At 53.4% G+C, this 12,591-nt stretch overlaps 1 protein-coding gene across 1 annotated transcript in view; it reads left to right on the forward strand.

Moving 5' to 3' along the window:
• The window catches only part of ENG (endoglin), a 31,972-nt gene that overhangs the window by 8,235 nt on the left and 11,146 nt on the right, over positions 1 to 12,591 (forward strand). The window contains 3 exon segments of the mRNA XM_005908446.3: positions 687 to 829; positions 10,480 to 10,532; positions 10,534 to 10,618. Coding sequence (XP_005908508.2) covers positions 687 to 829; positions 10,480 to 10,532; positions 10,534 to 10,618 — 281 coding nt within the window.

The raw sequence follows: 12,591 nt of genomic DNA on the forward strand, positions 1-12,591 counted from the left end.
AGACTCTCAAGCCTCCTTGAGGCTCACGAGGGGAAGTTTTGCCTCCTGATCCTTTGGAGCGAACCAGTCGAGAGGCTTGGGTGCGTGTACATGTGGGCCCTGCCACACCATTAGCGTTGCCGCGTGTAGCAAATGAAAATATAGGATGCCCAGTAAAATTTTAATTTCAGATAAACACTGAAAAATTTTTAGTCTAAGTATACCCCATGCAATGTTTGGGATATGCTTATACTTTAAATACGTATTTATTTATTCAAATTTGGACGTCCTGCATTTTATCTCTTGACCCTATACTTACTAGCACTGGGACCTCAGGTAAGAGATTTTTCATTTCTGAGGCTCAGTTTCTTCATCTGTGGAATGAATGTGATGATATCTACCTTGGGTTGGGAAGATCCCCTGGAGGAGGAAATGACACCCCTCTCCAGTATTCTTGCCTGGAAAATTCCATGGGCAGAGGAGCCGGGCAGGCTCCACGGGGTCGCAATGAGTCAGACACGACTGAGTGACCAAGCGCACACACACACACACACACACACACACACACACACACCTTGGAAAGTAGCTGTGAAGATGTAAGAAAGACCTTAAACAGTGCCAAGCATCCAGTAGGCATTCGGAAAGTGGGAGCAGTTGTCACCACCTTGTTCTTAACTTGTCCCTCTCCCCACTGTGATCTCCCACAGGTCTTGCAGAAACAGTCTACTGTGACCTACAGCCTGTGGACTCCGAGGTGACATACGTAACAAGCCAGGTTTCTGAGGGTTGTGTGGCTCAGATCCCCGATGCCACCCTAGAAGTCCACGTCCTCTTCTTGACGTTCCTAGGGGTGAGTGCCCGATGGCAGGGTCGGGTGGGGACCCAGAGGATGGTCCAGGGCCAATGAGTTGAGGACTCAGTCCCTGGGGTAGTGGGCTGAGTCCTCACCAGGGATTCTGCCAGGATAGTGACATGGGCATCTCACAGGGCTTGTCAGCAGAGGCATTTCTGGTGGTAATCTTCTTCTTGTGGCCCCTGAAACCGTTAGGTTGCCCTGCACTTGTGCAGTGATAAGACAGTGCCCAGACCACCAATATCGGGGGGAGTGGCCTGCTCCTCACCACGCTGCCTGCCACAAGGACTGTGGGCCTTGATAATCCCCAAACCGCACAAGACCCAGGTGGGAAGGGCTGGGTTTGGCCAGCAGAGGAGCAGAAAAAAGCCAGGCGAGTGGTTGTTTGTGCACCTCCGGTGATGGGGAGCTCACTTCTTCTCAGTGGATACGGCTTTGCTTCTGGCAGCCTTGACCTTGAGAAAGTGCTTCCCTCCCTGGAATATCACTCATCAAACTCCTATGACCGGGTCAGGGTCTGGAAACTGATGATGTCATCTCTGAGACTCTCCTCCCCTTACCAAGAAGACCCACCACGAGTTTGTCTAGGTCCCTCCTGATACTAATAACACATTTATTGAGCACTTACTGTGTGCTAGGTACTGTGCTAGGCCTACTAAGTGTTGGGAACAGAATTAAGCACCTTACATGTATTAAGCCTCTTGAGGGCCCATCTGTCAGGGGTCTGTCTCCCCATTTTTCAGAGGAGGGACCCGTGGCAGGCCAAGAAAGGTGAAGCAATATGTCTGAGGTCCAAGTTCACTAGATCCCTGGAGACTCCAAACTAGGCCGTCCCCTGGATTCCCCAGTGGATCTGTGTTCAGGGGGCACCTGGCCCTCCTGGGCTGATGACCACACCTGGCCCATGCAGCCTCAGGTCCTGATAGCGATTTAGTGGTGTCAGCTTGGGGTGAACTTGTGGTCCCTGAAACTGTTAGGCTGCCCTGCATTAGTGCAGTGATAAGATGGTGCCCAGACCACCAATATCGGGGGGCCCTGCTCCCCACCACCCTGCCTGCCACGAGGACTGTGGGCCTTGATAATCCCCAAGCTCCAGATAGAGCCAAACACGTTATGTGCTTTTGATAGCCATTGTAATTTTTTTTTTTCAAGTTTGGTAATGATAGGGAAAATGAGATTGCCCTCTGCGAGTTCATTTTTTTTGTTCGGATATTCAGGTCTCGGCGCCTCACCTGGGTGGCTGGGATGCGCCCAGCCCCAATCACTCAGCCGTGGGCCAGAGTCAGAGAAGGCTCCTGGCCAAGAACCCAGGGCCATGGGAAACATGTGCAGACAGACAGCCAGGACCCAGGTGACTGGAGCTTTCTCAGGGAGCACAGGGCTGCTATGGGGTTAGGCAGGGCTTCCTGGAGATTGCAAGAACGCTAAGGATGGCCAGAGCTCACAGACTGAAGGAGGCCGTGGGGCTGAACCGAGGACGCAGTGAGTGGACAGAGTGAACGCACAGGCAGGGAGGCGGGCCTCGTTTGGGGTCAGCATCACATGGCTTGCTGTAGCGTGAGCATCCATTTCTCCTCGGGGCACAGCTGGGGAGATTGACAAGGCCCAGTTGCCACAGCAAGCGGCCTGGTCTTCATCCTGTGAACAGTGACAGTTGTTGGAGGATTTTTAGGTGCATGACAAGATGCTGCTGTAACCTGTCATCCTAAACTCATGACAACAGAATCTCCTTGTCACTTTCTGCCTCTACCAGAGAACTCAGTCCATGGAGTGTCCAGCTTTTAACTCAAGGAGCCAGGCTGTAGGCTCCAGGACTGTTGAGCCTGTTTGTTTGAGGGGGTGATGGAAAGCGCTGGGGTTTGGGAGATGGGGGGCCCAGTTCTGCATCCACCACTGGCCAGCATCTCATATCACACTGGGCAGGCAGGGGGCTCCTTCTCTCCAGGCTCCAACAGCAGACACACATTTCTTGGGCTCAGGGACTCACCAAAGAGTCATGGAGTAGTTGCATCTGGTCCGGGGCCTGATGTGCACCAGTGACTGTGTATACAAATGAATGAATGAATGAATGTATTGCTATGTGACCTGGAAGGTCAAGAACATGGGCTCTGAAGCAAGATTGTCTTTGAACTGAACCTCACCCCTTATAGGGGCGTGACCCTGGGCCATGTCTCCAAGCCTTGGCTTTCCATAGGAAACATGGGGTGATGACCAAAACTACCTCGTAAGGAGGCTGCGAGAATCCAGGGGGGCAATGCAGGCCACATACTGAGCATGGTTCTGCCGAAAGCCGCTACTTAACTTACAGTAGCTGCGCCTGTCACAGCATCTCCTCTGTGGGGTCTACATCTCTCATGTCAATACTCTCATTCGGCCTGACATGCTACAATGTACCAAGCATCTTCACATCACTCAACTAATTGGATCCGCACAGGCAACTGCTACCAGGTGGCTGAAGCAGGGTCTGTGAATGCACTTGCAGAGGGGTAGCTGAGGTCTAGCCTCCTGGAGCTGGATGCTCGTGGCTCTCTTGCCCCAAGAGAGCCCACAGTCCCATTGGACCTACTACAGTAACACTGAAAGAACTGTGGTTTCCCTGGGAGGTACCTTCCTCACCAGGCAGCCGCCAAGAAGGGGATCTCCAGTCCAACAGTTTCCCACAATCAGTCCTCGCCAGGTGCCTGCTCTGTGTCCAGCCTGTGTGGGGCACTGATGGTGCAGAGACAAAGCAGCACTAGCCACGGCCCTGGAGGCACTCGCAGGAGAGGCAGAGGTGGGCCTCGGCAAGCCCTGGTACTGAGTGATGGACTTGGCAGTGGAGGGAAGGGGGTGCCAGGGGCTGTGGGCCCCGGGAGGATGATCACTGAATGTGGAAGGAAGGGGCAGTAGGGAAATGACTCTCAGCATCGAGCCAGACAGAGGGGCGTCAAGGGCATTCCAGGCAAAGGGCATTGCCTGAGCAAAGGCCTAGAGGCAAGAAACATGAGCTGGCAGCGGTGGCGTGGGTGGAGGCTGTCTCAGCAACCAGCCCAATCCCTCCCGACCTATGGCTGCCTTCTGCAAACCCTGGCACAGAGAAACAGTTTCCCGTCCATCCCCGCGTGGCCTCTGAATCCTCAGATTTCCTGTGGGTGGGCGGCACATGAGCTGTGGCGGCCAAGAGCCTCGGGAAAGAGAGGTTCAGGGTGTGTGTGTATGGTGTGTGTGTGTGTGTTCGGGACATTTGCAGACAGACGAGGGGGCCACTGGGCAGGGGCTCTATCTCGCTGGGTCCCCAAAGGGCAGGCCGGAGCCTGGATTCCGGGAGGGGGCCCGGGGTCACATCCTGACCCGTGGAGACAGGAAACCGGCCTGGTGTCTCAGCGGTTCCCGTCAGGCCGACTGCACTGATCTGCTATCCTCCTAACAAACCTCAGGCAGCCAGGGCACAGCCAAGACAGCCGCTGATTCACCCCGCTTCTGGGCAAACTCAGGGAGCTGACGCCACCTCACCACCCCCAGGCAGATGGAACTCACAGGTCTCTGATGCTGATTGCCTCCTGCCAGAGGGGCAGATGAGGTTGCTCAGGCAGAGGGAGGGCAGGGGGCCCTAGGCTCCTCTAGGCCACCCTGTGAAGGAAGGGGTGTGGAAGGCAATGCAGCCCTCAGACTTAGGCAAAGAGGCCCCTGCCTGGGACCTACAACATGTAGCCCCTCTCTGGCCCTTTTCCAGTTGCACCCCTCTGCCATCCCTCCCCAGCCCCTGCCCTGTGTACCCAGGACTCCAGAATTCCCTGCCCAAATGCACTGAGCCTCCTCCTAGGATTGGTGGGGCTCCTTCTTGTCCTTTCCTCTAGAGGGGACACTGCGTGGCTGGGTTTAGCTCCCCCAGATCTGAGGGCTACATGAGGTTACTAAGAGTGGGCATCGATGGTGCAGAGAGAAAACAGACCTGGCCTTTGCCTGGAGCCACTCCTGGAGGAGGCAGAGGTGGGTGTCAGCAGTCCTGGTACTGAGTGATGGACTCAGCAATGGCGGGGAGGTTATAGGGGGCTGTGGGTGAGCATGGCAGAGCTTGGGCATCCAGGATGGTTGTCCACATGTGTCCATGTGAAGAGAAGAGGGGTGGGTTGGGGCTAGGGGCTGTCATATGTGTTCTTGTCCCAGGCCTTGCAGATATTAGGGACAGGCTTGGTGGGAAGGACATGGACTCGGGGACAGACAGACTGGGCAGGTACTGTGCCTGCATCTCAGTGCTATATCCCCAGTGTTCAACTCAGGGTCAGTCCCAGAATTGTAAGGATGAGTAAATAGATGGGTGGATGGGTGGATGGGTGGATGGGTGGGTGGATGGGTGGATGGGTGGGTGGATGGATGGGTGGATGGATGGGTGTTTGGTTGGGTGGATGGATGGACGGTTGGATGGATGGATGGGTGGATGGGTGGATGGGTGGGTGGATGGATGGGTGTTTGGATGGGTGGATGGATGGACGGTTGGATGGATGGATGGATGGATGGATGGATGGATGGGTGGATGGGTGGATGGGTGGGTGGATGGATGTGTGGATGGATGGACGGTTGGATGGATGGATGGGTGGATGGGTGGGTGGATGGATGGGTGGTTGGATGGATGGTTGGATTGGTGGATGTGGTGGATGGTTGGATTGGTGGGTCAATATTGGAAGGAAGGGGAAATGTAACTGTGTATAAGCATTTGCTGATTGGCCACCTCCATGAGGTTAGCAGTGTTACTGGTTGTTTGGGGGTGTTAGTCTTGTTCTCTGCCAAGCTCTTGGAGGACAGAGTTGTGCCTTCTTTCCTGTCTCCCATGAAGAGCATAGCAGCCCCAGGCCGGGCGCAGTGCTATTCTCCCAGACAGACAAAGAAACTGGGGAAGTAGAAATGACATGGGCTGATCAGGAACCCTCAGCTGGGGAGAGTGGCGTGCCTCTCGTGGGGGTTCTAGAAGCCCATTCTGTAGCCACCTGGCTGGAGACCAAGTCCCAGATGCCAAACACTGGGAGCCCCAAGGAGGCAGACAGAATCAAAGAGCCATATAATACTGAGCCTACACAGATGGGGAGACTGAGGCCCAGAGAGGGGCTGTTGCAGGGAGGCCTGACTGGTCCCAATTCCAGCCAACAGCTGCCCAGCCCACATGCCCACCTCCTCAGCCCCTGAACTGTGGCCCTCCTCTGGATGAGCGAGAGGGGAGGGAATAGCAGGTGGAGAAACCCAATCCGCTGCCATGTGTTTGGTTGGACGTTGGACCACCTGCTTTGCAGGCAGAATCTCACTGAATCCTCACAAATCTATGAAGTAGTTACATCGTTCAGCCCATTTTCCAGATCAGGAAGCTGAGGCCCAGAGACAGGAAGTAACTGCCCAGGGTCACAGGCTAATGACTGAGCCCAGGTTTGACTTCAGGTCCGTCTGGCTTTGATGCCCTTCGCCTGCTACCCTGCCTGTAAGTCTGGCTCCGCTGGGGTGAGCAAAGGGACGGCCGGCTCCGATCTGGCCGGCTCCAGTCTGGCCCTAGGAGGGTGGGGGCTGCAGGCAGGCTCGAGGCTCCACTCCTAGAAGAATTGCTGGAAGCGACTTTCTATAAGTGGCTACTAGCGCTCAGGGCCTCCCCACTGAAATCCCCCTTCCCGCCACTGACTGCTGGGCCGACAATGGCAACTGTGGGCCAGAGGCACAAAAATAGAAACGTGGTCTCCCGCCCACTGGCTCAGGGAAGGGGCCGGGCAGGCCCCGGCCAGCCCAGGTTGCAGAGCTGGGGACGAGGGTGTGACTGGCCTGCCCACCTCGGCTGGGCTCCCAGAACTCCCAGGATGCCATGGGGAAGACTGGGAGCTTGGGATGGGGGACGAGGCAGGCCCCTTTCTTTACTTTTGGGCTCGGAGCTGGGAGGAAAGAGGGAAGTCTGCGTGTGAGTGACCGTGTTGATGAGTCAGGGCCACGGGATGGAAGTGTTTGCTATGGAAACCCTGGCTGGGTTTTTCTGGTAACTAGCTGGCCTTTGAGCTCGCGCCAGGAGCTCCCAGACCCCTGGAAGCCCAGCTCTCCAGCCTCCCTGACTTTCGACAGGGCTCACTTGGTGCGTGGCCCTGGCCCCTGCCTGCCTCTCTTTGGGCCTTAGCCCACACCCTCCTTCCTCCCAACTCCTAACTCTACAGGGATGGACTTGGTGACAAGGGGGTGGAGGGATTGGTATGTGAGCCCTGGGAGCAGAGCTGAGTGTCATGACAGATGTCACGAAGTTCCAGTCTCTTAACCCCCTCACCCTCAGCATGACCCGACGCTGACCTCTACTTCTCTTCTTTAACTTCCTTTATCCAGAGCCTCACTTGGTTTTGGTTTCCATTCTGTCCTATCCCTGTTTTGCAGATGGGGAAACTGAGGCACAAACAGGGACAGTTACTGTGGGGTGGCAACAGGCATGGATGGTCACAGGGCTCTTTCCTCCCACCTCGGGGGCTGTGCTCTCAGCCTGTGGGCATCCAGGGCAGAGGAGGGATTATTCTCCTTGTCCGCAGCAGCCGTGGCACCTCCTAACCATCAGTTCAGTTCAGTTCAATTGCTCAGTCATGTCCAACTCTTTGCGACTCCATGAATCGCAGCACGCCAGGCCTCCCTGTCTATCACTCCCCGAGTTCACTCAGACTCACGTCCATCGAGTCAGTGATGCCATCCAGCCATCTCATCCTCTGTCGTCCCCTTCTCCTCCTGCCCCCAATCCCTCCCAGCATCAGAGTCTTTTCCAATAAGTCAACTCTTCGAATGAGGTGGCCAAAGTACTGGAGTTTCAGCTTTAGCATCATTCCCTCCAAAGAAATCCCAGGGCTGATCTCCTTCAGAATGGACTGGTTGGATCTCCTTGCAGTCCAAGGGACTCTCAAGAGTCTTCTCCAACACCACAGGACCCATCTCTTCGCCATGCATGGGCCACGAGTTTCACTCCTCTGGGGGAGGACAGACAGATGGGGCTGGACAGTGATGAACTGTGGGGCAGTCTGGGGAGTGGCAGGGTTGAGAGGGAGGACACAGTCCAGGCGAGCTGCCCAGGGGTCCAGGCACCCACTCTGGCACCATGCTGACAGGTACTGGGCATCTGACTTCACCACTCACTTTGGCGGGGGCCCTCCCTGTGCCCAACTGCTACATCTGTAAAATGGGAGAATACCTGACCCTGCTTCGATGAGAGCATAGGGCACTCACACACACAGCATAGGGCTGGGCATGCATTAGACTGAACCCGGTGAAAGTACTGATATTTGATTATCGTATTTTAATAGCTTTATTGTGAAAACATTTGTCCACTTAAAGTGTACGGTTGAGGGGTTTTGATCATATACACAGAGTTGTGAAATCATATTTGATAGTTCAAGCTAATAATACATAGGCAATTAGGTAATGAAGCTGGGGTGGGTCCATTGAAGAATCTTCAATCTTCTTGAAGATTCAGACAGGGCAGCAGTGCCTGGGCCTTTCCTGACAACACCAAGGTGGGTCTCCCTTCACTTCAGTTAATTTCAAGAACTGATCACAATCCTGGAACAAAATGTCAGCTCTGACATTTGGACTGGTATTTCCTATTTTGCCAAAATATGATATTAAATGCAATACTTAATCCATAAAGTGTTTAGAATGTACACTATTTTTTAAAATTGATGACACAAGATATTTCAAAACCCCAAAGTTATAAACCCATTAGAAAACAGAAATTAATCAACAAAGTGAACTTACACAAACATAAATTCAAGATATATCACTCTACTATAAACTAGCATAAAAGTGATCATTCAAAAATAAGCAACCTAATATAGCTCACTAAAATGAAAAAAATATTTATGAAACATTGAAAATGAAACATTATTTGCTTTTATTTTGTTTCAAAGAGCAAACTCACAAAGCGTGATCACGGTGTCATTATTAGGTAGTGGAAATATTTGGGGGCAGATTTTTCCCGCTGAAACACTCTGGCTGTCTGACATCAGTTGGGGAAATGGCCAGGAGATAATTAGAAGTTAAATCTAAACTTCCACTGTTGTCTTCATCTTGAAATATCCGTCTCCTTTTTGATAAGTTTAAGGAGATTTGTGGGGGGTTGGGGGGGGTGGTCAGCGTTTTGTCTCTTTGGAGAGAGATTGCCAGCTTTTGTGAACAGCTGGAGTTTGTGTTTCAATCAAATGTTTCCATCTGTCTTTGTCCATATAAGTCCAAGGCAGGGCTTCTGAGGCCTGCACCTGTTTCAGTTTCAGGAGTCACCTGCTCATGCTCCATTGGTTCAGAGAGTCTTTGAGCACAGCGGGGGTCCTTCTTTCTTCTTTCGGGCTGCGCTGGGTCTTCCGTGGCGTGCAGCCTTCTTCTTGTTGCGGTGTGTGCACTTGTCTAGTTGTGGCTAGTGGGCTTAGTTGCCCCAAAGCATGTGGGATCTTAGTTTCCCCAACAAGAGATCGAACCCATGTCCTCTGCATTGGAAGGTGGATTCTTAACCACCGGACCACCAGGGAAGGCCCAAAGAAGTCTATTCTTTCAACAGAAACTTTGCCTTGTGGATTGCTGTGTTCTTTTTCTTTCTGGGAATAAAGAGGTATAGAAAAACCTGACGGGGCAGGATAGTAGTTGAGAGTAGAGGCCTGCCTAGGTCTAGAGCTTAGTTCCACACTTACATGCTATGTGGTCATGGACAAATGGCTTCACCTCTCTGCGCCCTGCTTCTTCATCTGTAAGTGAGAGTAACAAGGGTACCTACCTCTTCGGGTTGTTGTGAGGTTAAATGAGTCAATGTGTAAAGCACTTAGAACAGTCCAAGCACTTAGAAAGCACTATATAAATGTTAGGTATTAGTTGTTATTGTTGTTATGAAAGCATTCTAAATACATACACCATGATCAATTAATTTTTTTAATGCAGTCAGTACCTCTTGAGACAGAAATGACTTCAACTTCACATTTCTTATAAAATATCAAAATAATGGTATTACCCAACAAAACATGAGTATTTAGTACTTTAAAATCATAAGGCAAATAGGAATCCTGCAGTTGGGGAGCAGAGTTTGATGCCTCAACAGTGCCACACTGGGACAGAGAAAGGGCACACGGTGCGCTCTGAAGTCACACAGGCTGGTTCACAGCAGGTGTTTAATGGGAATAATAAACCTCAACTGACTACCAATAAAGTTCAGGCTCATTGCATTTATTTATTTGGCTGCACCAGGTCTTAGTTGTACCATGTGAACTCTTAGTTTCGGCATGTGGGATATAGTGCCCTGACCAGGGATTGAACCCGGGCTTCCTGCGTTGGAGGCATGGAGTCTTAGCCACTGGACCACCAGGGAAGTCCCAGGCATTTTATTTTAAATATAGCAGTGTGTACATGTCAATTTCAAACTCCCAATCTATCCCTTCCTCTGATCATTAAAAAAAAAAGTCTCCTTGGATTTGCTGAGAGTCATCTTTCATTCATTTAGCAAATATTTTCTGGGTACCTGCCTGAGGGCCAGGCACTGTGCCGGGCTCTGGAAGACAGGAGTGGACAAGCTGGGCAGGGAGAATGAAATGGAAGCTGACAGTAAATGAGTCAACTCCGCTGACCTGGGTGGCACACAGCCTTTGCAGCCTGACTGATCTGTGTATGTGTCTCTCCCCTTGCCCCCATCCCAGGATGTGTCAAGGCTGGAGCTGACTCTCCAGACATCCAAGCAAGATGGCATCCGCGCGAGAGGTGCTGCTGATCCTCAGCGTGAACAAATCCATCTTCCTGAAATTGCAGGCACCAGGAATCCCACTCCAGCTGGCCTACGTGAGTGTGTTACCTCCAACCGCAGCCTCAGGCACGGGCTCTGGGAAGCCCCTGCTGTCCACCTCTGTGGACCAGGGTCCTCTGCTTCTCTTTTCCATTCTGACGTTACTCACCAGGGCCCTTCCTGGTGAACCCCATGGGGCCTTGCCAGAGAGAGGACAAAGGGCAACAGAACCTGGGGAAAAGAACCCAAACCCGGAGGTGGGAATCAAACCCAGGAGGCGATGTGTGTGCCTGCGTTCGTGCTCAGTCGCTTAGTCGTGTCCAACTCTTTGCGACCCCATGAACTATAGCCAGCCAGGCTCCTTTGTCCATGGAATTTTCCAGGCAAGAATGCTGTAGTGGGTTGCCATTTCCTCCTCCAGGGAAACTTCCCGACTCAGGGATCAAACCTGCGTCTCCTGCACTGGCGGGCAGATTCCTTACCACTGAGCCACCTCGGAAGCCCTCAGGTTGATGCACAAATTAGCCAACTCCAACCCTCTCTCATAGCCTCAGTTTTCCCATCTGTCCAGTGGGAGAACTGGACTCACTGATATTCCTCCATAAAATAACCTTGTCACTGTCTTTGAAAAAGTTTACAAGACATAAATGTGAAAATATTCAAGTACAGACAAAAAAAGGCCAGAAAGAAACCTAACAATGTGTTAACAGTAGTTCTGGCTGGGGAGAGGGATGAGGAACAGAGATCTGCTTTGTTCTTTTCACTGTATTGATTGGCAAGATTTGCTATAATTTACATGGCCTAAATTGGAGAAAAATTATTTTTTAAAAAATTCAAATTTTAAATGTCAGACACATCCACCAGAGAGAGAGAAGGTCCACTGGCTGGGATCACAGCCAGGGGCACTCAGGGCTGGAGGAGGTGGGGCGGGCCGGGTCACTGCCTCGTTCACGTTTAAGGCCCTGGGAGGTGGCCCCCCCAGATGCAGCAGCTGTTGTTTACAGCCAGAAAAAGCAGAGGGGAGAGAGCCGGAGCTCGGGGGAGAGCAAAGAAAACAAGTGGGAGCGAGACACAGAAAAAAGTATGGAAACGGAAAGAGGGCCGGCCTGTTGTGGGAGGAACGGACTCTGGAGACTGAGTTCGAGGAGGGGGAGAGGAGGAGGGGACCTGAAGACAGGCCCCGGTCCCGGGCTGCCTGGGACGCGGGCCTAGACACCGAGAGAAGCTGAGGGGGTGCGCGACTGGCGGCACGAAGCGCAGAGTCAGCCGGAGCGGGCCGGCATGGAAGCCCCCCACCCCACGGGAGGGCAGGCCGAACGCAGCCAACCGGGAGGACGGAGCGGGACCGACCCCGCGGCTCCCAGTGCGGGCAGGCCAGGCCCGGCCACAGCTCCTCTCCCCCACCTCCCGTTTCTCCCCCTTCCTATTCCCGAACCCTCTGGCGGCCCAGCCCTGGACTCTAGGCCCGGCAGGGCTCTGGCTGACGCAGGGCACACGAAAAGCGCCCGCCCGCCCGCCGGGCCGGAAGGTCGCAGCGGCCGCCGGCTCAGGCCTCGGCCACGCCTTCATCCCCGGGGCTAAGAATACACGGCCTGGGAGAGGGGCGGAGGGACCGCCCGAGCCGCGCGCGACCTCGGCCCGCAGCTTCCGGAGCCGGCCCCAAGCAGCCGGAGCCTGGACGCCTCTGGAGAGACCAAGAGTTCCACCGGGGGAGGGCGCAGGACTCTGTATCAGACCCGGGGCCAAGAGCTTGACAAATGCCCTTTAATCCCTATTACATTCCCATTTTACAGAGCTGACCCTGAGGGTCAGATGGTAAAAGTCCTCCCCCTCCCCACCCAACCCAACTCTAGCTCTAAACCACTGCCCCAGCCCTTCCATGGGGTGGGGGTGGGCACTGGGCTCCTCACCCAGGTCCTCATCACTTTGCCCCCTTGTTAAAGCCCTGCTCCATTCCAAGTGGACCTTTCTATGACGTCTTGCCTATTTCCACTGTCAGGCAGTCCCCCCTTAGTATCTAGCCTGAAGC

This window comes from Bos mutus, chromosome 11, assembly GCF_027580195.1.
Source record: "Bos mutus isolate GX-2022 chromosome 11, NWIPB_WYAK_1.1, whole genome shotgun sequence".
Lineage (NCBI taxonomy): Eukaryota > Metazoa > Chordata > Mammalia > Artiodactyla > Bovidae > Bos > Bos mutus.